The sequence below is a fragment of the Equus asinus genome, chromosome 27 (assembly GCF_041296235.1).
Source record: "Equus asinus isolate D_3611 breed Donkey chromosome 27, EquAss-T2T_v2, whole genome shotgun sequence".
Lineage (NCBI taxonomy): Eukaryota > Metazoa > Chordata > Mammalia > Perissodactyla > Equidae > Equus > Equus asinus.
The window spans coordinates 14,815,409-14,839,410 of NC_091816.1; the positions used below are offsets into that span (position 1 = coordinate 14,815,409).

At 45.2% G+C, this 24,002-nt stretch overlaps 1 protein-coding gene across 2 annotated transcripts in view; it reads left to right on the forward strand.

Annotated features, from left to right (window-relative positions):
* The window catches only part of MFHAS1 (multifunctional ROCO family signaling regulator 1), a 94,535-nt gene that overhangs the window by 66,692 nt on the left and 3,841 nt on the right, over nucleotides 1–24,002 (forward strand). Inside the window, exons 2-3 of one of the 2 annotated variants that reach the window (XM_070499720.1) lie at nucleotides 13,439–13,565; nucleotides 19,643–19,753. In XM_070499720.1, coding sequence (XP_070355821.1) covers nucleotides 13,439–13,565; nucleotides 19,643–19,670 — 155 coding nt within the window. In that variant the 3' untranslated portion in view covers nucleotides 19,671–19,753. The remainder of the gene's footprint in view (nucleotides 1–13,438; nucleotides 13,566–19,642; nucleotides 19,754–24,002) is intronic. The other variant, XM_014830533.3, reaches the window with a different exon arrangement.

Genomic DNA, 24,002 nt, shown 5'->3' on the forward strand with positions numbered 1-24,002 from the left:
GGTTTCCCTAAGGAGTCTTGGAGTCACGTAATCCTCAAAGTTTCGAAAACATTTCAAGATGTTGGCTTTAGAACCTCCCCAAATGGATCTTGACTTTGGTGTACTTTCTCTCTAGTTTGTAAAAGATGCAAAAATCAAGTAAGACAGAAAAGCAGGTGGCTTCCTGGAGCACTTCCGGCTTTTGTGCCTGGCCTGGGGTGTGGAGGAGGCAGCGCTGTGCAGGGAAGTTTGGAAACCTACCCTAGCTGGACATGTGTCCCCTTTGGAAGAAGAGAGTGTAGACTTCGGCCCTAATGGCCTGCCTGCTCCACACCAGTGTAAGATTTGGAACCCCAGACTTGAGGAAACTTAAACGGCTGCCTCGTATATGCCCTTAATTTACGGATTCATCAGTTCATTGATTCAGTTATTCACCATATATCTAGGGCGTGCTGTGTGCCAGGCATTGTGCTGGATGCTTGGGATCCAACAGTGAATAGGGGAAATCCCCATGTTTGTGGAGCTGACGTTCTAGTAGAGGCGACACACCATGAACCCATATATGTCAGACAGACATAAGTATGAAGAGCAGTAGAGCAGGCAGGGGGATGTGGAATGACCGGGAGGTGAGGATGCCGTGTTGTACAAGGTGGTCAGGGAAGTTTTGTTTGAGGCGGTGATGGCTGAGCAGAGACCTGAGTGAAATGTGTATGGGGGACGGTGGTGGGGCTGGGAGGCTGAGTGGTTAGGACAGGGTCCTGGAGTAGGAGTGTGCTCTGCAAGGAGGCCAGTGAGGCTCGAGCAGAATGAGGGAGTGCTGAGGGGTAGGAGGTCGATGGGAACAGATCACATAGGGCCCCTAGACCCTTGTGAGGACTTAGGGTTTTGTTCTGAGTGACAAAGGAGGCCATGGAGGTTGCTGAGCAGAGGAGTAACATGATCTGATCTGCATTCTAAAACAATCCATCTGGCTTCCGGGGGAGACAGACTGGAAGGGCAAGGAGACCAGCTAGGTACCACCGCGGACGTCCAGGTTCATGGTGGCTGGACTGGGGAGCTGGTGAAGCGGTCAGATGCTGGATGGGTTTGAAAGTAGAGGAAAAGAAGGTGCTGATGCATTCAGTGTGCAGCGTGCGAGAAAAAGCAAGGGAAAAATCACTCTGTTTTTTGTCCAAAGTAACTGGAAGAACAGAGTGGAAATTTATGCATACAGGGGAGCCTGGGAAAGGAGTAACTTTCAGGAGGTGGGACTAGTGGGAATCAAGAGTTTGATTTTGGACAATCAGTATCCAAGTAGTAATGGTAGTTGGATCTTGGTCTGATATTCAAGCAAGAGCTCAGGACTGGAGGTAAACTGAGGCCATGGCAAGGCAAGTGGCCCAGTTGAGTGGGGCTTTCCCTGTAGACCGAGCTGCCCCCAGAAGTGGCTTCTCCATGGCGCTGCCCTCTCCTCTGACAATGCCAGTCCTCTTTGGCGATCCTATACTGGCTTTAATGCTGTTCTGATTACGGTCTTTTCTTTGTCTGCATTGGGGCTCCATTTTGGAAGCCAGCTGCATCTGCCTGCAGGAGGAGGGGCAATGAAATATAGAGAATTCCTTCTTGTCCTCAGTTACAACTTTTTAAGACGTTGGCATGGCTATGGAGTGCTTGGTTTCGATGGTTCGTGCAATTTAAGGTTTTTCAGGTCATCATAGATGCTTTTTGTTTGTTTAGAGTGGCCTCAAGTCCAGGCTGGACCTTCTGGAAATGGAACTTGGGGAGGGGAAGTAGATAAAGGAAAGCTCATGTTGGGAGAGGATCCGAGCTGGAAAGAGTTCCCCTGTAGTGTTTGTTTATGCATGTGGGAGATATTATTCGTGTGCAAAATAAGGAAGTGGAACCGGCTCAAGGTTCCTTCCAGCCGGAAGGCTCCGTGGGTCTGACTCTAAGTCTGTGGGATTTCTCTGTCTCCCAGGCCCCTGCAGGGGCTCCTCGGTTCCCCCCACCCCGTCCCAACCCACATTCACTCCTCTGCCTTTCTCCCTTGCTCAGAGAAGAACGAATTTGCAGAAATCCTTGTCATCTTCCTTGTTAGGAGAGGAGAAGCAAATATCTGGTTTCTGATCATTCTTAAGGACTTCAAAGGGCTCCCTCTGTACTTCACAACCAGGTAGATTTTGACAAGGCTGCTGGGCCAGTGTTTCAAATTTCTGTTCAGGTCATAAAAGTCCCTCCCATTTTCAGTTGAAAGGAAAACGAATGTGGGAGGGAGACAGTTCTAGTCGGAATGCTTTTATGCTGTCTGCCTCAACTTCTCTGAACCTGGAACCGTTTCCAGTAAGAAGTAGGTGACAGGCTATCCAAATAAAGAGGAACCTTTTGAAAGCACTTCAGTCCGGCTGGCGGCCGGCCGTGTGGGCTTTTTATAATCCTGACTTGCTCTGGGAGGGAGGGAAGGCCCGTGGCTCTGCTCCCCTGGCCTCCTCCCCCAGCACACTTTGATCTGTGAAGCATGTCTAATCCTCTGCCAAGTCTGCTGGAACTGGATCCAGAGCAGGAAAAAGGGAAATATTTTTCCTTTCTTGGGTCGATTTGTATTTATATAAACCCTTAGCCGTGAAAATGGAGCCAAGTGGCAGGCGCACGTGTCTGAGGAGAGGCGAGCTGGAAGGAGTGAATGGCGGGAAGAGACTGGGCGGGCTGGCCCTGTGACTTGGGTCAGACGGTGTCAGTGAGGAGAGGGTGGTGTAAGTCCTCACGTGCATTTTCTGAAGGACGTGCTTATACAGAAGGCCATTATGGAGCAGCTTAGGCTGAGCGAGCAGCCGATCAATTAACTGCAGAGAGATGGAGGGCTGAATGTGAATGATTGATTCGTTCACTTCTTTTGTCGTTGCTAAGAGAACAGTGTTGTAGAAGGTCTTGGGGCTGTCCTCTGTCACCTCAACCTTGGAAGCGTTGCCTTCTCAGTGTGTCCCATCATTGGTTTACTTGCATGAATTTGTCTACACATTTTTGGACCCATCCACCCCACTTCTCCTGGGTAGTGAGTTTTTAAAGTGTGCTTGCCATCAATATGAATGCTTTCTTCTCATAAAACCACCATATTTAAGCTTCAAGTGGTCCTCGTGGTTCTATGTTTCTAGGATAAAGGGTCGTTCACTTTTAGACATTCTAGAGAAATCTCATACAGAATCTAAAGACTGGATCGCTTGTTCTTGTGTTATCGCAACATGAATATTACCTGGGCTCATCTGGGACTGATGAAGATGCTGAGGACAGCAAGTGTAAAGAACTTTGATGTAGAACAATCTTTTATTTTGCTATTGTTTGCTCTTTTAGAACCCAAAGCAAAGCCCTTCCCAGTAGGCGCCTCAGCTTCCTGCAACCTCCCTGGAGTAATTTCGCCTCCCTTTTAATAAATATCACATGAGCCAGGTTCACCTGCTGTCCCGGGATGTTTATTCCGGCCCCCAGGAATATTTATTTTGTGTCTATTGGGGCCTTACACTTCAAAGTGGAATCTTCCTGAAGTTTCTACCTGGCATCTCGTCCCAGTGCTGTGATGAACACTCGGGAAGGAAATGCCTCTGGACTCTGGAGATTCCGAGGCCCTGAGGCTTTTCAGCAGGTGGAAGAGTCTCTGAAGAACAGCAGCCCCGAGGGGAGGGGATGGGGCTGTGGGTCACAGCAGGTGCTGGAGACAGGAGGCTGTAGGCAAGGGAATTTCAGTAGCCAAGCGTGAGGGAAGGGGTCGGAAAGAATGGCACAGAGGATTGGATGTGTGTGAATAAAAAAACAAAAAAGAAAAGACGTTTAAAGGGAAGTATTAGCTTGTAATTCGAGGAAAGTGACAAAACTCAAGTGGAGATTTGAAAAGGAATTGTTAGCGTTTTTTTTTCTTCCTTTGGTTGAACTTTTGCCCAGTGCTTTGGAGGGAAGCTGAGGTCATGACATTTTTGATGTGGAAGAGACCTGAGTGATTAGCCATCAGGGAGGGGTCCCCTGGGCCAAATGAGCTCTTCTTGCCATAGCGTACCTAAGATACTCAGTCACCCCCTTCTGTCCCTCGAACCAACAAACAGAAGCTTTATTTAATTATAAGCAAACATTACCATTAGGACAATCATCTTCTGTCAAGAATTGGGCTAAACGAGGAAAAGCCCAGCTTGTTTGCTCCAGATGGAGCACCTGCCATAAAAGAAAAAATCTAAGGTGTCAGTCGCATGTGTCCGGTGTGGGGCCGGCCTGGCATCCGTTGCATTAATCGTCAGGAGAGTCGGAGCGCCTCACAGGTTAGGATCGTTGTGTGAGTCACAGAAGGATCCACAGTGCGACCTTTTTTTTTTCTTCTGCCTGTAACTGTCCCCACCATGGAGGATGTTGGGAAGAAGTTGAAGTGTTGACATGTGATCTGTTGAGTGCAGCCTGATGACCAGGCCAGGAAAACTCTCTGACAGTAGGTCCTGAGCTGCGCCCCTCGTTCAAGGACATCTCTAAGTACGCCAGTTGGCCTGCTTCTGTTTGGCTTGTAGATTGTCCTCTCTCACTGATAAGACTTTACACACAGTCCCCAAAGCTTCAAGGCACAGAAGGACATTTCTCAGTGTTCTTTTAAAAAAGAAGTCCCAGCATTCGGAATCAAAACTGGACTTGGGAATTCAACAAATGGCTGGAGACGAAGATGTCTTTACCTTTTTAAACTGCCTAGAACCCAGTGGATTCCTACATCTTGAACAACTGCAGGGCTCTCTGGTGAGAATGAAGACACAATTCTGGAAGAGGTGTGCGATTTCTGATGGTGTAAGTTTCGCAGCCGCCTTTGGAGTTCACACCTTAGGATGTGGCCAATTATTAAGTGGCCCCATCCGTTTGACTCGTTTCGGAGAGAAACTAGTTGAGCCCAAAGCCAACTCTGCTTACAGGACGATGGCAGCATCCCTGAAGTTCGGGGACCGCTCTCTGAATCCCAGAACTCCCTAGGAGTATATGTGGCCAAGCGCTGGATGAGACCTGTGGGCACCGCAGCTGACCTCCATAGGCCCAGCAGGGAGCTTCCTACTGCATCCGCGGGTACCCCATCCAGCTTCCTAGTAAGTTCAACAGCATGCTCCCCATGCCTCCAACTGCTTCCCGGGGAATTTTGTTGGCCCCCAGAGGACGGTTCCCTGGTAGCTTTGGCCAGCTGACCACGGACTGGTGTGGCCCGGGGCAGCCTAGCAAGCCTCTCCACCATCCAGGGGGCTGCACCATACCCTATCCAACGAGGTCTGATCTCAGCCTTGGGGAGGCTCCCCCCATGTCCAAGGGGTTCTTCCGTAGATAATGTCCTTCAGCCTTAGGGTGTTCTTTAGACTTCTCTTTCCTCTTAGTGGTAAATTCCCTGTAAAAAGTTAATTATTATTTATATTCAACCTTAGTCTATGGCTCTGTCTCCTGCCTAGACCCTGACTGATCTGTAAATCTTAGCCAGGACTGGAACTAAAGCTGTCTGACTCCAGAGCCCGACTGTTATTGTTTCTCTATGACTAGCAGTTTCATATCCATTAAACTGATTTGTGCGATTCAAGTGTTTTAGATTGTTTTTATATTTTTGATAAAAATCTATTTTAAATAGAAAGCAAATGTTATTTCACCATTGTTATTTTCTTTTAATGGCGATGTCTGCCACGCAAATGGCTTTCTTATTATTTAACCCAATGTGGAGGGGACTTGGACACTCCCGATTATCTTTTCAAAATAGCAGTTCATGGGGCCGGCCCAGTGGTGCAGTGGTTAGGTTCCTGCACTCTCCTTCTGTGGCCCAGGGTTTGCAGGTTCGGATCCTGGGCATGGACCTAGCCCTGCTCATCCAGTGACACTGTGGCGGCATCCCACAAAAATAGAGGAAGATTGGCACAGATATTAGCTCAGCGACAATCCTCCTCAAGCAAAAAGAGGAAGATTCACAACAGATGTTAGCTCAGGGCCAATCTTCCTCACCAAAACAAACAAACAAACAAAACAGTTCATTGCATTGCCCTTCAGGGGATTTGTCCAGGACGAATTTCTGTCCTTTGTCTTCTGAGCCTTGTGCTCTTTCATTCATTCTCCCATTCCTTCTCTTGCTCACTCCTCCTTCTACCCACTCATTCATTTTGGTGGTTGAGACATGGAGCCTTAGAGCTGGAGAAAACTCAGATGATCAAGTCCACTTCCCTCATTGTTTTTCTCAGATGTGGTATAACCAGCTCATAGGTAGAGTACAAGTGACAAGACACAACTTCTCCTTTTTTTTTTTTGAGGAAGATTAGCCCTAAGGTGACATCTGCCACCAATCCTCCTCTTTTTGCTGAGGAAGACTGGCCCTGAGCTAAAATCCATGCCCATCTTCTCTACTTTATATGTGGGACGCCTACCACAGCATGGCTTGACAAGCAGTACACAGGTCAGCACCCAGGATCTGAACGGTTGAACCCCGGGCTGCCAAAGTGGAACATGTGAACTTAACCGCTGCACCACCAGGCTGGCCCCAACACAACTTTTTGAAAAGTCGTCTCTGGCTTTGCTCTCCACTTCTTCACCTCCCACCCTTTATTCAGGCCTCTTCAGTCACACATCCATCCCCACCCTTCTGCTAAGGCTGCTTTTATCGACGCCTCCCGTAACCTCCAAACCCGGTGGCCCCTTCTCTTGTTATTTTGGTGTTATTTTGGTCGTCCACTCAACAGAATTTGGCACAGCTATCCCTCCCTTTTCTTTTTTTTCTTTTGAGGAAGATTAGCCCTGAGCTAACACCTGCTGCCAATTCTCCTCTTTTTGCTGAGGAAGGCTGGCCCTGAGCTAACATCCGTGCCCATCTTCCTCTACTTTCTATGTGGGACACCTGCCACAGCATGGCTTGCCAAGTGGTGCCGTGTCCGCACCCGGGATCTGAACCGGCGAACCCTGGGCTGCTGAAGCGGAACGTGCGCACTTAACTGCTGCCGCCACCGGGCCAGCCCCTACCCCTCCCTTTTCTTGAGGGAGTTTGTCTGGCTTTGTGAAGCCCAGTTCTTGTTCTTCTCCCTTCTCGCACCTCCTGGCTGGCCTTTCCTCTTCTCTTCGCCCTCTGAATTTGGAGCACCCTGGGGCTTTGTCTCTGTTCCTGTCTCTTCTTTATCTACTCACTTTCCTGGGTGACATCATCCGCTTTTATGTTTACTGATTACTCCCAAATCTCTCCCTCCAGCCTTAATCTTTCCAGCAAAGCCAGAATTGTATATGTCATTGCTCACTTAATATCTATCACCATGTTTAACAGTCAAATCCAGCTTGGCCAGAACGGAACTGTGAATTTCTCCCCTTTGCATAAACTTCCTTCTCTCTTAGTCTTGCAAGTAGTACCACATCCACCAGTTTCTCAAACCAAAGGTTTGCAATGATCCTTGGTTCTTCTCTGCCTCTTACCTCCACATCCAGTGCATTGGCAAGTCCTGTCGCCTGTCTGCAAAACATACCCCAGTCTCTGCGTCTCCACCAGCACCGCCCCAGACCAGTCCTCCACTGTCTCTTGCGGGGTTTCCTGCATGAGCCTCCTGATGGTCTTCGTCTTGCCACCCGACGCAGCAGCCAGATCCGATGTCATTACTCTGTTTAAAGCATTGCATGTGGCTCCTTGCCACTTACAATGAAAACCACATGTTCTCCCTGGCCTGCCAAGTCCTCGCCATCTGGCCCTCACTGCCTCGCTTCCTCCTCTCGCCCCGTTTCCCCTTAACCCCATGATCCAGACATGCTGGGCTCTTCTCTGGGCAGCCAGACTCTTCAGGACTTTGCATTAGTGGTTCCCTCTGCCTGGAATGTTCTTCCTATGGCTCACTTCTTATCCTTCAGATTTTGGCTTAAATGTCACCTCCTCAGCGAGGTGTCCTGGACAACCCCGTGTAAGCAGCCACCCAGTCGCTCTCCATCACATCAGCCTGTTTTAATTATCTGGCTAACAAGTTTTTATTAGTTATGTAGTTGTTGCTTATTAGTCTTCCTTCTAAACTATAAGCTCCATGAACTCAGGGATGGTTAAATGCTTTATTCCCTGCGTCCTCCCTGAGTCTGCAGCTGGGGATTGGGTTGCATCCGTTGAATGACTGAGTGAACTCAGTGGCAGGGCCAGGCCCAGGACCTAGGAGTTTCCTCTTTCATTTCTCATCTAATTTATACCAGGATGTCTTGTACCAGCAAAGTAATTCCTGGCCCCCAGTTATTGACGTCTTCTGTTTACTTAAACGTTATGGTAACATTTCTAAAATCAATTCCCAAAACTGCATTACCCTTAATCATTTTCATTTCAAATTTACGTTTAAACTTCACCTTTAGTTTAAATATGATAGGAAATACCTTTAAAAGACATTTTATGACCTACATCCTTTGGTTTTTAAATTTAATTTTAAAATTTTATGTTTATTCCCACTGGCTATTATAAAATGGCACTTTAAGACAACTTTCATAGGTTGGGAAGGACATATTTCCATAGTTATGCTTAATTTTCACTTCTGTGAGAAAGATGACGCCAGAGACGGGCACAGTCCTGGGTTGGAGACAGAAGGCCCAGCTCTGTTTCTGCTCTTCGCCCAGACTTGGTGCATGACTTCCTGCATGCCTTTTCTCTTCTGAAAACAGTTATAATTCATAATCAAAGGGCCGAGACCAAAGTCACATCACAAAATGGATTTTTTTTTGTTTTATCATCAGGACTACCAAAAAGTACAATCTAGTCTATTCACTTTATTTCCTCTGAGCAGCAGCTGGGCAGGAGCCGCCAGCCATGGTCCTGAGGGCGGCACAGTGGTGGGATGCTGTGCAGGCGTGGGGTCCCTCCCCTGAAACGGGAAGAAGCCATGCAATCTGCAAATGGTGGGTTATGTTGGAACCAACAGAGTTGAGAGAACTCTTCTGCTGCCTTTTTTCACACTCCAAGTACACGCAGTGGCGTGATCTTAAATTGAACATTTTAACATTCAGTGTTTACTTCCACTGTGTATATACTGTCTGAGTTTTATTTAAGACAGGATCTCATTTTATCTCTCTCTGGCTTTTTCGTCTTCCATGTGAGAGTGACCATGGAGTTCTCCAATCTTTGATGCCTCTGATAGCTTGAGGGGGCTTGCAAAGTGGGGAACCTTCTCGCTCATTGGTTTCAGATGATGTTTTCTTTGCTCTGAGAAGATGTGGGAAGCATGCATTTGTGCGTCTCATTGCAGCTACATCCAGAGCCACTCTTAATGAAAAGACACCAGTGGACTTTGGCGAATGGGGAGGGGGTATGAATTTTAGAATATTAGAGCTAAGAGAGGTCTTAAAGACATCTAGGTAATTCCTTACTTAATAGAACGTATATAATTGTTTATTTTAAAATTGTTTTAATTTCTAAACCACTTTTGCTGTTTTGAGAGATATTCATACCTTAGATCTTTATCCCAGCTCAGGAAGTGGGTTTTATTTGCACTGAAAGGAAATATTTGGGGCTTTTAATATTGTGGTTTGGGTCATCAGGCTGATAAATTTTTAATATTTTATATAATGTGCCCAGTATTTGAGAATTCTGGTGGCCAGTCGAAGAAGATGAGCTCATTTCACTTATCTTCTGTGGTTTTGAAAAAATCGTAATAAACTTGGTGATCTGTCCTTCCACGGGGGAAAAAGAGTAGATAAGAATTTGCCAGCATTTTAGTGCCAGAAATCCCGAGCCAGAGTAATGAGGAGCAGATTTTCATAAGTTTAATGGGCACGAGGAGCCGGTGCTGTGGGCTAATACGGCTTCAGTAAATGCAGCGTTCTGCTCATCACGCCGATTTCTGCATCTTCAGAAAGACTGGTTGCAGTGTAAACTGCTCATGGAATGAAAATTCTCCAGCAAAAGGGAAAAGCACCAGCATTTAAAGCTGGCATCTCCCTTTGGTGTGAAACATACTTTAGTCGTTTTTTTTTATTATTATTGACTCAAATATAAAAATAAACAAACAAATAACCTCAGGACTATTTAATCTCGAATGATCGGTTTCACTCTAAAGTCACTTGTGTTCTTTATCAGTTTATGTTTCTAGTTAGAATGTGCTTTCAAGTTTACATTTCTATGTAGAAATGGCAGTTGCATAATATTTAAGACTACAGAGAATGCCGTCTTATGAATGTGCTGTAGTTTTTAATCATTTCCCCATTGTTGGACATTTCAGAGGGTACCAAGTTTCCACTGTTCTATAAATGGTGTTGCTATGAGCAATCATTATATAGTTTTTGTCAGAAAGAAAGGCCAACTTCCTTGAAGCAAGTTCCTAAAAATGGAAATACACCCGGTTACGTGTATATTTCTTCTTACTCTATTACTGACATATTTTCTGTAAATGTAATTTTTTCTTTTTTTTTTTTTTACAGCTCCCACCAACTTTGCGATTTATCTTTTTATTTGCTTTTGCTAGTGATGACAGATGTGTGATAAACCTCAATTGTTTTCATTTGAAGTTTTCAGATTTCTGGAGAGGTGGTGTTTGCATGTAGATGATTCATGGTCTATCCTTGTGTGCTGCTTTACCATAGAGAGGCCAGGTACTGATCATATATTCGTATCAATTCTTCATATATCTGGAAAAGTAAACTTTAAAAAAAAGTCTTATCACTACAGTAATAGTGTCAAGAACTTACTAGATGCCAGATAGGACGTTTAGCACTTTCCATACATTGTCTAATTTAATCATCACACGGTCCCTGCCACAGGACACTGTTACACGGCGGTTAAGAGCAGAGTCAGACAGCCCTGAGTCCAGATTCTGGCTCTGCCACTTCCTCCTCGTGACCGTTGATGAATTACATAACCCTTCTGAGCCTCACTTTCCTCTGTTATATAATGGGGATCGTAACTGTACCTACTTCATAGTGGGGTTGGCGTGAGGACTAAGTGAGATAACATGTTTCTAGTATATGCACATACTGACTACTCGATAAATGTTAGCTGCTACTGTGGTCATTTTTTCTTCTAGGGTTAATCTGTGTTTGTTTTTCAGTCTGACACATAGGACAGTGCGATGATAGGGTAGCGCACATGCACTGTTCTCCATTCTGATAATGAACGTGACTGGGTCTTTTGAGTCAGTGCTCCCTACTCATGGAGGTCTTTGCCAATCCTGCAAATCAGCGTTAGCCTGTCCTTCTCATTACTTCCCTAGCATCTCATGAGTTTCCTGGGCGCCGTCACAGGACTGTGGTTCCGCGTGTGCACTAGCCTTTCTCTCGGATGCGCAGATGCCCCACGTCAGAGGCCTTGCCTTAGACTCCTGTATCCACTGCATCTCCTACAGCTCCTCACACGCTCCAAAGTGTCCCTGATTAGATGCTTAACGAGTGACTGTACTTAAGTTTGAAGATCAAGTTTGTGCTAAATAAGTTTGAAATCACTAGTTTCTATTTTGGTAGATAGCACGTTTTGAACCACTCTTCGGATTTGTAATAAGAAAGTCTTTTTGAGGAAAAAGCTGTTTTTCTTAATCCAGCACCTGGGCACGTTTCTTAAATCCTGAGAATACTGGCACCACGCAGTAGCTTGCTGGAGTGCGTGGTGTCCCGGAGATTGTGAACTGTTGTGCTTGTCGCTCAATACTATAGCATCAAGCAAAGTTTTCGTATGCGTGAAAGTTCTCCGTGCCTTCAGCCTTTGTGCTCTGTTTCCATGGCTGGCAGTGTTGCTAGAGACAGGACCTAAACAAAACCAGTCACATGGTCCTGTAGGATACTGGGAGGGGGACCGTAAAGCTGTTGGTTTCATAGAAATTGATAATCAGTGCTTAATACTCTACTGCAGATTATTTCAAATTCTCTGGCAAACTGGTCTGCTCACCAAAACCTATAACATACCCATCAAGGAAGCCAGCTGTGCCAGGCTGATGCCGGGGATGGGTGCCTGGGATGGGTGTTGACTCTGCAGTTGTCCTGGCCGAAAGCCAAGGGGGAGCCGAGGCCTGTGTGAAATTCCAAGCAGGAGAAAGTTCTCAGAGGAAACCAGAGAAGCCCAGTAGACGTTCAAGCCTGGGGGGTAATCTTAGGACAGAAAGTAGAAACTGAAAATATCAGATGAGGAAGCAGGGGGTTGCTGTCCAGGATCAGGGGTGTTAACAGGCCTATGGGGTTCAGAACACTCTCTTGTTGCAGTTCCAGCCCTGTGGTACATGGTGGCTTGGTTGGTTTAAAGATGCCAGCTCTCTGTGGGACTTGGAGCAAATCTGCTAAACTCAGAGAGCTTCTGACTTATAAGGTGGTTTTGGACTGGATGATTTAAAAGGTTCATGAAGTCCAGCTCTAACATGCTATTCCTTTGCTTGTTTTATTACTTTGATAGCATTTAATGTTTACATTTTTAACTTGCGTTTCTATATTTTGAGGTCTTTTCCTAGCTGGTGTTGGCATGTAGTTCTGATACCCATGTGTTCACAATACAAGCTAATGATGCTAAATTAACTTTCGTGGTAATTCGGTGATTACAGTGGTTTCGTTAAGGAACTCATTACATTTAGATCAGATTGTGCAAAGCTATAGGAAAATGTTTAAACCAGGAAATAAATGTCTTTCCTAAAAGTAGGAATGTTTCAATGCTTAGTACATTGTTTAAAAATACTATTTTTAGATGGCTCCTCTAGGAAAGATGTGTTCTGACATAAGGAACTCGTGCTGGCCATGAGAACAGAGAGAGGGCAGGGTGGCGCTGGCTAAGTCAATGATGGGGCGGAAACCGAGGTACAGAAGTCATCATTGCTCTTAGAGATATAAGATCTGGTTGGAAAGAAATTCTATCCAGGGCGTGCAGAGTACACAGATTTCCTTTGGGTATCGTGGTAATCCATTAAGTTAATTAGCTGTTTTTACTAGACCCCATTACTCATAAGAGAGCATTGTGTTGGTTCTTTCAAATCCACACACCTACCTGCCCAGGAAGTCCTCTTGCTGGTATGAAGCTGGGCTGTTCACCTTGATAACCTCTCCAATCGGCTGCATTTCCAGATCGTTTACCCAGGGCTTTGTTGAAAGGCCGCTGCCGTCCGCCCGAATCCCATCTGCCCCGAATCCTCATTAGGAACACCCCCTCGGCAGCCCTTGCTCCGCCAGTCTCTGGGGACCCTGGCTCAATTTGCCGCGCCGTCTAGATAAATGTCTCTGGAGTCAGTCTGTGAAAAGGAAGGTGAGGAAAATAGTGGCAGATGCTGTCTTTGTCTGGAACGATGGCCTTCCTGCCATAACCGTGAGGACGCTCTCCATGGTGATGCAGATGGGAAATTAGGCAGGGCTAGGGGCCCTGAGCCAATTCTGCTGTTCTCCTGGCACATTTGTTCCCTGACTCCATTGTCTGTAGACCCTTCGCTTCCTCATACCTGCCCTTCTCCCCGCCTCCCCCATCCCTGAGCGCTGTATTTCTCTGTGAAGTGGTCCCATTCTTAAGGCAGATCTCATTAATGCATTTTTCTCTCTCCTCCTGCAGGGGAGTTGCTGAGTCAGCCCAGACCAGAAGGAGTGGCAGAGATCATTTGCCCCAAGAATGGCAGCGAGCGAGTGAATGTTGCCTTGGTCTACCCACCCACACCAACTGTGATCAGCCCCTGTTCCAAGTGAGTTCTGAACTGCCCTTAGACCCCCCTCCTGATCCTGCCTCGGTGGGTGTGATAACCAAAAGCCAAGTTAAGGTACCTCTCAACAAACCTTGAAAAGCACCCCAGGGTAGACCTGGTGATCTGGGTGACATCGACACCATGGCTTATGCAGCCAACTAGAAACTTTTTTTTATTTGTCATTTTCTTTTTTTCTTGCTTTTGCTGATAAAAGTCAGAAGACTTTTTAACAGCTTTCTGGAGGTATCATTCACATACCACACAGTTCACTCAAAGTGTCTAATTCATTGGTTTTTACTGTATTTGCCAGGCGTATGCAACCACAAAGAGCAGTTTTTTGATGGGTAGTCTTAATTCTGTCATTGCAGAATTAAGTAGGCGCTCACTTCAAAGAGCAGTGAGGGCCCGTTAAAAAGGAAAATCCTATGGAGAATCTGTAATTGATGATTTTTTGCCACGGGGCCCAGATTCTCTATCAGTCCTTGATAATCAGCAGCTGTGCAGTTTGCAACCACCTTCCCCAGAATGGACTTAAGACAAAGGTACACATGCGAACTAACTTTTGGATAGAATGTTAGCTTAGTCTTATAGGTAAAACTCATCCTGTTTATTTTTTTGTGGTATTAAGAACCAAACAGTCCACTCTTAAACTGAGATGGATACTTTGTTAGTTCAAATCTTGAAAAGTGGCGGCCGCAGGTCTCCTTGGAACAGATCTTGTTATCTGGGAGGTATCAGCAACATGAGTTAGATGGCAAGGTATTCCTGCAGGAAACTTTCATTTTTCTTCCTAGTTGGCCACATAGAATTTTTTTTTTTTTTTCGTATGTAAGCTTTTTATAGGCTGGTTGGAAAGTTTGCATTTGAGGGACTTGCTGTTAGGCTGCCTTCCAGAGAGCTATGTGTGCTGGGAGCTCATGGCCCTGAGGGGTCAGCTTTGCCTCCTTTGGTGTGCTCTCTGCAGAGCGAGGGGCTGCAGTGGCATCTCATCCGTTAGCAACTGCAGTAGAAGGGGCTGACCCTTTTCTCCAAACCGGGTACTCATTAGACAGAACGTCTCTAATCTCTCTTGGCTGGGAAATATCAGCGCAGACCCAGTGGAAACTCTCATCTGACGCTGTTATATTCAGAATGCTATTTTAGCCAGTGTCCGTGGTAGACTTCATCACAGTAGGACCCTAAGACAGTGTGAAATCTTCAAGTGCTTCTTAGGATCACAGTGACTTCATATTAACCAGAGCATCCCCATCCTGTATCAAACAACAGAAATGTTAGTGTTCTTTGAATCCGTGTACATTGGTCCTTTTCTTTCAGATACACGTAGGGCAAAGATAAGGGATATTAAAGAAACAGCAGGATATGGAATGGACGGAACCCTTGTTCAATACACCTTGCATTGGCATAGATTTTCCTGAGCCAGGAGAGACATTAACCTATTGTTTTGCCATAACCACGAGGCATTTAATAGGCAAGGGAGAGGTAGGAATTATTGTATCCATTTGCACAAGAAACCAGTGGCCCGGAGCCAGCTTTATCGGTGTTTTCCCGTGGGCTTCTTGTTGTGTCGCCACAGAAGGAAATTGATGCCAACCTGAAACAGTGCTGTCAGCCCCTCTCTCTCACAGTTTGTTAGACCTAAATGAACAAGCAGCTTGAAAGTCTTGGATAATCAGAGCCACATAGACTCAGACATCTAGATGCTGGAGGGAATACCTTTAGGGTTAACTGCTTTTGACCTAGCTATGTAAATCGTTTTATTTTCAAATGGGTAAAAAAAAAAAAAAAAAAGAAACTCTCATAAAATGGATGGCAAATGTAGAGTATGTGTCTCAACTCTAAATAGAGGAATATTCTCTAGATAGGAATGTTTCATATTTCTGGCAAGACTTTTCTTGGAAATTACCAATTTGTAGTATGGAGGCAAAGGAAGAAATATCTCTCTTGAGGCCATTTGTATAAAATCCACTTGGATTCAAAACCCCTGTTGGCGCCATCTGGTTTAATGCAACCCTCCGCTGCCAAGCACACACAGCTCATATCCATGAAGAAGTGGGAGATTTGGGGCATCAAAGAGGAAAGCTGTCACAGGAGGTGGTCATTAGGTCAACGCAGTTTGGATCTGAACATGACATTTACACTTGGGGTCCCAGAAGGCACTAGAAATTGGGAGACTGGGGCTATTGCACTGGCTAAGTTACCTTAAGCATGTCACCGCAGAGTGATCTTTTCTTCTCTATCATCCCATAAAACACAGGTGGATGGTAAGAACCCGGTTTTCATAATCAGGCCAGGTATACCAGAATTGCCAAAGGGACGGGCCAGGCACAAGTCTTTAAAAAACAACAAAAAAGAGCCACCCAGGTGAATCTAATGTGTGTAGGCTGGACTTCCTTATCTCAGTTTCCTCCAAGGTTCCAAGGGTGGGCTCCCCAGCCAGTGGGCCTTATTTTTCACCATAGGGCCTCTCTCTGGTCAATAACCAATTGGCAGCAGCAAGGCAAAACTGATCTATGCTGTGTGAATCCGCACAGTCCATTCCACCCTCAATTCACCCTCATGGCTGAACATGTAATGTATTGTTCAAATCAAGAAAGGATTGAGAGGGACAGGAGGGCTGTTAATAATTATACTGGGGCAACAGGCATCAACAGAGCCATCCCAAGCAACCAGCCATAATCATCCCACTTCCAGGTCACTGATCTAGATCTTACGGTGGTTTTTAAAAAGACATTCCAGGCTCTTCTGTGACTAGTTTAGTCTTCTCCTTTATAGGTCAAAGCAGAGACTTGTCACGTAACTGCCTGCCTTTGACCATGTGTAAAATAACGGTGCTCCAATGAGCTTTCTAAAGAAACACCATCAATGACTGCTCATTGGATTGGATCTTCCTTATGAATTCTAAGCTTTTCCATTTCTCATTTTACACCTTTCCTAGGTGTTTTATTCCCCTGTGGAAAAAGACAGAGAATGAAGAGTAGGTAGTGATTTTTTTAAAAAAATGTGATTTACTCTCATAACTTGTCTTGGTGGTTGGTGGTTCCCGTTGGGAGGAGGTTAGATGCACTGGATAAAATGCTCTCCTCCTGCACCTCACCCCCCAGGCAGAAACTCAGGAGCTGAGTGGCTTCTTGTCCCCTTTGCCGATTATCAGGTAGAAATAGGAGTCATTTCCGCACTTGGGCTATCCTGGGCTGATTATCAAGGAAATCTGCTTTTGAGATGAGATGAAAATTTATGTGGTAACAATTTGCTGGGTTGCTCTGAAAAATTCTGACCTCCTTAAGGATACGGATTGATCTGATACATTTTTAAAAGCTTTATTGAGGTATACGTTCATCCCATAAAGCTGCCATTCACTGGTTATTGATACGTTTACAGAGTTGTGCAACCATCACCACAATCTGGTTTAGAACATGTTCATCAGTCCAAAGAGAAACTTCACGCCCGTTTGCCATGACTTGCATCTAGTAAATGAATATTTGTAGTGTCCCTTTCAGGAATGGTTTGGCTGCCTGGTGTGTTGCTATTAAACAGGTTTGTGAATTTTAAAGAAATTCTTATAAACACATGTTGTCCCAGGCCCAGTTCAGTGTGAAGGGGCATGACTTGCACCCCGTACTGCCAGCCCCCTGTTTACTGGACAGTAGAGAGGAAGTGGAGCTGCTCGGAGGGGATCCGTCTTCCTCAGAACTTTCTTTTTAGTATAGGTAGATGACTTTTTTTTTTTTTATATGAAGATTAACCCTGAGCTAATATCTGCAGACAATCCTCTTTTTGCTGAGGAAGACTGGCCCTGAGCTAACATCCATGCCCATCTTCCTCTACTTTATATGTGGGATGCTGCCACAGCATGGCTTGATAAGCAGTGCGAGGTCTACACCCAGGATCCAAACCAGTGAACCCTGGGCCACCAAATCATAGCGCGTGAACTTAACTGCTTTGCCACCGGGCCAGCCCCAAGGTAGGCGTTTTTTAAAACATAAACTTTATTTTTTAGAGCAGTTTTAGGTTGACAACAAAGCAGAAGGTACAGAGAGATCTCATATATCTCCTGCCCCCACACACGCACCGCCTCTCCCACTATCAACATCCCTCACCAGAATGGTGCATTCATTACAGTTGGTAAATCTACATTGACTCATCATAATCACCCAAGGTCTATAGTTTACCTCAGGGTCCACTCTTGGTGTTGTACATTCTGTGGGTTTGGACAAACGTATAATGACATGTATCCACCATTACAGTATCATACACAGTATTTTCCCTTCCCTAAAAATCCTCTGTGCTCCTCCTACCCCCTTTACCCTTGGCACCCACTGACCTTTTTTTTCAGCTTTATTGAGATATAATTAACAAATAAAATTGTAAGATATTTAAAATGTACGTCGTGGTGATTTGATGTATGTACACATTGTTAAAAGAGTCCCACAGCTAATTAATTAACACATCCATCACCTCTCATATTTATCCTTCAGAACTTCTGAATGACAGCCTAACCCACCCCTAGACATTAAAGGGATGCTGAGGCTTGGACATGAGGAGTGATAAAGGGCAAAAATGTACTTTCAGGGGCCAGCCGGGTGGCGTAGCAGTTAAGTTCACACGCTCTGCTTTGGCTGGTTCGGATCTTCGGTGCGGACCTACGCACCACTTATCAAGCCATGCTGTGGCAGGCGTCCCACATATAAAATGGAGGAAGATAGGCACAGACGTTAGCTCAGGGCCAGGCTTCCTCAGCAAAAAGAGAAGGATTGGCGGCAGATGCTAGCTCAGGGCTAATCTTCCTCAAAAATATATATATATATGTATTTGTTTTCAGTGTTAAAAGTAAGGAGAAAGTAGAAGGATAATTTCTTAGATTTATTTTTTAAAATTTTGTTTGTGGATTTCTGTCTCTGTCTTGTTGCTCTGCAGGTTGAGACACTTAATATTCCAATTCAGAAGGGAAGTGTGAACTTCTCTAGGCAATGACAGGCTGCTGTTTGCATTTCATTTTTAGGTATCTTGTAGAATGTTTTTCTTTCTCATTTCCAAAGAGATTTAGACCAGCCCACCTCCCCCAGTTAAAGTATATACTTTGATTAACTGCTAGATAACCCAATTTATCTACTGATTTTCATTTAAAAGACAGAATTCAACAGGTTAGCTTATGAAAATGTTTTACCCTGAGGCATACTGGAATGCAACCCACATTCTTCCATGTGGTTTCTTAATGGACTGACCCCTGAACAGACAGGAAATGGAAATATATCATTTTTATTTCCTGACAGTTGCCATCTCTCTTGAGTGGTACCATGTCTGTCTGCCTTCCATCATATGTGGAGTGGTGGAACTGAAAAAGGAAGTTAATTCTGATTTTGGCAGGTCATGTGTTACAGGATTAGAAAAAATGGGCAGGTTTGAAAATTGTTGGGCTAAGCTTTCCCCTTTTCCAGAAAATACTACCGCTAATAAAAGGCAAGGCGGAGACACTGCATTTCAAAACTACCTTTTAAACTGGGATTATTGCATTTATACTGTAGCATTTTCATTCAAGCAAGATCCCAGTAAAATTCCAGTTACTTACTGTTTCTAAGTTTTCTCAAAAGTATATTGATTACTTTGCATAGGAATTTTGGCAGTTACATTGTTATGACATAAGAATATTTAAGACCAATTGAAATAGCCTTTTATAAAAGCCTAGGATGACGACTGTGGCTCTTATCTCACCAAATAAACAGGCAAAGTGTGTTTATCTGCACTCAGGTTAGTTAGTATGGACTTGATGCAATTTTTTAAAAAATCAACGGAGCAAGATGAATTTGGCTTTATCACAATGGAGAATTTTTCACTGACCGCAGAATTTTAAAACATGGAGGGTGGGGATGGTGTGGTATTTCAGAAGAGAAGGAGGCTGAGTGTGGAGGCTGCCTGTGGGGTGTGTCACATTGATTTGCGTTGATTTGTTTTGTTCTTTGCAAAGAGTGAGGCAGCTCGTTGCCTTGCAGCTTTTCCGGGCTGGGAGGAAGAGTGTTGCTCTGATGCCTTCGTCTCCCATCAACCACATTGATACTGGAATTTATTCCCTCTCTGCTTAGGTATCTCCATACTTTCTTGGAAAATTAAGTGGAAAAGATAGTGCTTCTTTCCCTTATGCCATCATTTTTACTGTACCCAATCTGTGACTTTAGGAGCACCAATTCTTAAGGGTAAGTCTCTGGGAAGCAGAGAGGGTTTCTTAAACATATGAGGGCTTCCTAAGGACTTGGAGACTTTAGGGAAAAAGGGCGGCTGGGGTTTGGGATGAAGAGATTCTAGAGAGCAGGACATAGTAAGATTGCAAATCTTTTACTTACCCAGAATCAAGATGCGTTTGGGAGTTAGAAATATAGAAACCGCTTGATTCTTTTGCCTAATTTACTATATAGTATTGCATCTATCAGTAATTCAGATCCTTGTGGGAAAAAAAGAAGTCATTTAAAAAAATTCACTCTAATATTATGCAAGATTATAACATCAGGAAAAGCTCAAGTTGTTTAACACAGCAAAATAGCTTTTTGAAAGCACTGTTTGTATTTATTTTCTCAAGGCATTTCCATGGGCTCTGGGCTTCCTGGGTTGAATCTTGACGATTTGTTAGCGCTGTGACTGTAGACATCTGTCAGATGCAGATTACAGAAGCACTTATCTCTGTGAGCTTTTAGACAATTGCAGGGGAAGCATTTAGCATCATTCCATACACTGAGTGAACAGTGCTCAGTAAATTTAGTCACTGTCATTTCTGCTAGGAATATTAGTGATGTACACTGTAGATGGCATATAAAAGTAATAATTTAAAAATCCCAAATGCAAATATAGATATTAGAGTAAAATCCACCCCCTGACTTACCTAGCAGTGTTTAGCTTATTAATTGAGGTGCCTACCCAAGGCACGCAGAACATATCCTACGAAAACTGGGCTAGACTCACATGAAGGAGGAGTGAAAAATTGGTGGAGGAAATAACAACCGTCTAAGCTATGCAGATGACACCATCTTGCTGGCAGAGAGCAGCAGTGACTTGAAATGACTTCTGACAAAAATGAAAGAAGACTGTGCCACAGCAGGACTGCATTTGAACATCACGAAGACAAAAATCGTGACTACAGAAGAACTACACAACTTTAACGTAAACAGTGAAGACATTGCAATTGTTAAAGAGTTCGTTTCCCTTGATTCGGTCATCAATTTAAATGGAGACTGCAGCCAAGAAATCAAGAGAAGACAGGGACTTGGAAGGGCAGCAATGAGAGAGTTGGTAAAAATCATCAAGTGCCAGGAAGTGTCATTAGAGACCAAGGTCAAGATTGTCCACACCCTCCTATTCTCAATTACTATGGACGGGTGCGAACAGTGGACAGTGGAGAAGACTTACAGGAAAAAAATTAATTCATTTGAAATAAGATGTTGGAGGAGAGCTTTACGGACACCCTGGACTGCCAGAAAGTTGAACAAGTGGGTCCTAGAGCAAATTAAGCCTGAACTATTGCTGGAGGCAAAAATGATAAAAATGAGGCTGTCCTACTTTGGGCCCATCATGAGAAGGCAAGAGTCTTTCAAAAAGACAGTAATGCTGGGAAAAGTGGAAGGCAGCAGGAAAAGAGGAAGACCAAATATGAGATAGATGGACTCCATAAAGGAAGCCACAGGCCTGAGTTTACAGGAGCTGAGTAGGTCTGTTGAGGACAGGACCTTGTGGACATCACTCATTCTTAGGGTCACCAGGAGTGGGAGCCGACTTGACAGCATGTAACAACAACCCAAGGAAGGTAAATGTGCGTGCTGGATGGGTAGGTAAGAACGTTGGCTTACCTTCCCCTCCACTGCCATGAAGGAGTCAAGGTAGAATTCACAAAGATCTGTTTATAGGGCCACCTGCAGTTACTCAGTCATGTTGATGCCCTAACCTCATCTTCCTGGGATAAAGAGGCGGTGAGTGGTATCATTTCTTCCATATTCTAGTCACAGATGCCTGCAATGCCTGGATAAACTTCTCAGAACGAAACCCCCTGACTCATTTGCTCCTCCTAACAACCCTGTAAGTCACGTAGGGCAGGGAGTGCTGAGTCCCAGACCAAGGTATGCTCCCACCATGACAGCTACTGAGTGCCACAGCTGGGCCTGAAATCCACATCAGGCTCCTGAGTTCAGTGTTGTTTTCACAGCACGTTCTTGCTTGCACGCTCGTTTTACAATACAGCGTAATAATGGAAAATTGGAGGTCCAGGAAGACCAACAGATCAGGAAACAATTACCATTGAAAAGATGGTTTATTACTCGCAGTTCCCCAGAGGAGGGGGCATGCTGTGCCATGAGGGGCTACATAGCGAAGCACTGGGATCAGTCCTGAGGCAGAGAGAGAAAGGGAAGCACTGTGGGCAAGAGCCTGTAGTGTGGCGTCTGCGGGAAGGTACAGGCAAGGCAGAGTGAGCAGGCCAAGGACCGCCCCTTTGGAATCATTTCAGCGGGCTGTGGGGCATAGGGCGTATCCCTGGTTGTCTGGTACCTGGCCCTGGAGTGATAGGACAGATGGATGGTGGCCCAGAGAGTGACAGCCCAATAAAAGAGGTGGTTGGGTGTGGGCTCTGGGTTAGTTGGTTTGTATCTGAGAAGCACACTCACATTTGAGTTGTTTACTGTCTCTGGGAACTGGCTGGCGCTGGGAGGGGCAGTCTCCAGGGTCAGCAAGGCTCTAGATATCAAAGCATCAGAACCCAGAAGATAAAAGGCATGGTTAATACAACATGGTCTGGCTTCATTTTCAACCTGAGCTTCTAAATCCCTTGAATAATTTTGGTGCATCCCAGGGAGAGCAGGTTCAGGAACCTGAGAGGATTCCGGGTCTGAGCCCCCAAGCTGACCTCTCCCTTCATTCTAGACCTCTGTTTACAATGTCCTGTTGGCGGTTTCATAGCCCCCCCTCCCGCCCCCCAAAGCTCTTCCTCAGTCTCTGCTTCCTGTCTCAGGTCATGGCATAGCTTTGCACCCATCTGTCAAGCTAGGAGTCTCAGCTTCCTGCTTCCCTCTCCCTGTTCCCCATGTGCAGTCTCCCCTGAGACCTGTCACCCCGTCTTATCAGTGCGTCTTGACGTCAGTGAATTTGGCCATACAACTTTCTCTTTGGCCTGTGCTTTCCTCTAGGTCCACCTGTCCACTTGTCTCAGCCAAGATTCCCATGATTGAGTCTCAGCTGGCCTCCTACTCTCTCGTCTTTTTGTCCTTCAAACAAATATTATCTTTCAGTGTCAGCCCTGTCACTTCTCTCCCTATTTAAGAACCTTGAATGGCTTCCTGGTGATTATAGGTTCAAGTTCAAAATCCTGGCCGTGACTCATAAGCAGACCCCAGTCACCCTGCTGACATGCGTGACACTCCCTTCCTGTGGGAGAGGTCAGCCACACCATGCCCCTGTCTGGCTCTCAGGCCATGGCTAGCTGCCACTCCTTCTCTCCTACTTGATAAAGGCCTGTTATCCCTAAGGCCAAGGGCATGTGTCAGCTCCTCCAAGAAGCCACCCTCAGCCTTTCTAACTGTAATCAGTCACTCTTTCCTTCACATCTCCTTTGTACTTCTTAGACACCTCCATTAGAGCAGTGAGCTCTTAGCAGCTTGGCTATTTTTGACCTGTGACTTTTTCATCACATCTTATTCGTCATCCATTCAGCAGATCTTTGCTGAGTATTTGCCTTTTACTAGGCATTGTGCCAGGTGCTGAGAATGCATAAATGACTAAGATAGACCCTGTCCTCAAGAATCTAACAGTCACCTTGGAGAGAATGGGGATCAAAGACCTGACCAGACAACCTTGTGAGTGTCTGATTATAATTAAAATGTGATACCTGCTACGATCGGTGGATCAACGAAGTTCTGTAGGCACAGAGAAGAAGGAACTCCATCAGGAAGAATCGGGAAAAGCTCCAGGAAGTGGCATTTGAGATGGATCTTGACAGATGAGGATGCATTTATTGAGATGGACAAGCAGTGAGAGGTGGCGAAGGCTGGCAATGTGGTGGACCTTTTCTTTCCCTGGGAGCCCAAATGTGAAAAGTGGTATCAGTGTGGAAAAATGTTCAAACCAGTTTTCCTTTTTCTCCCTTAAAGAGTGGAATATTCCCTCCAGGTGCCCTTGATTAGGTATTCTTGTGTTTCTCAGTCTTACATGTGGCTCAGGGGAGCAGCCAGCCAGACACCACTGTCTGCATTTCCGAAGGTTTGTAAATTCAGTGAGAAAAACATTTACATAGCACATCTCCCACGCAAACCCAAAACTCGCACCCCCAGAATTAACTGCTTTCGGAGATGTGCGTTTTCACACGGCCCTCCTCTTTACAATTAGATTTATTATGTTAGTACTGGAATTTGAGGCAGTTTTCAAAACTTTCTCTACCGAGAAGTTTCCTATATTAATGGGCCTTCGAAA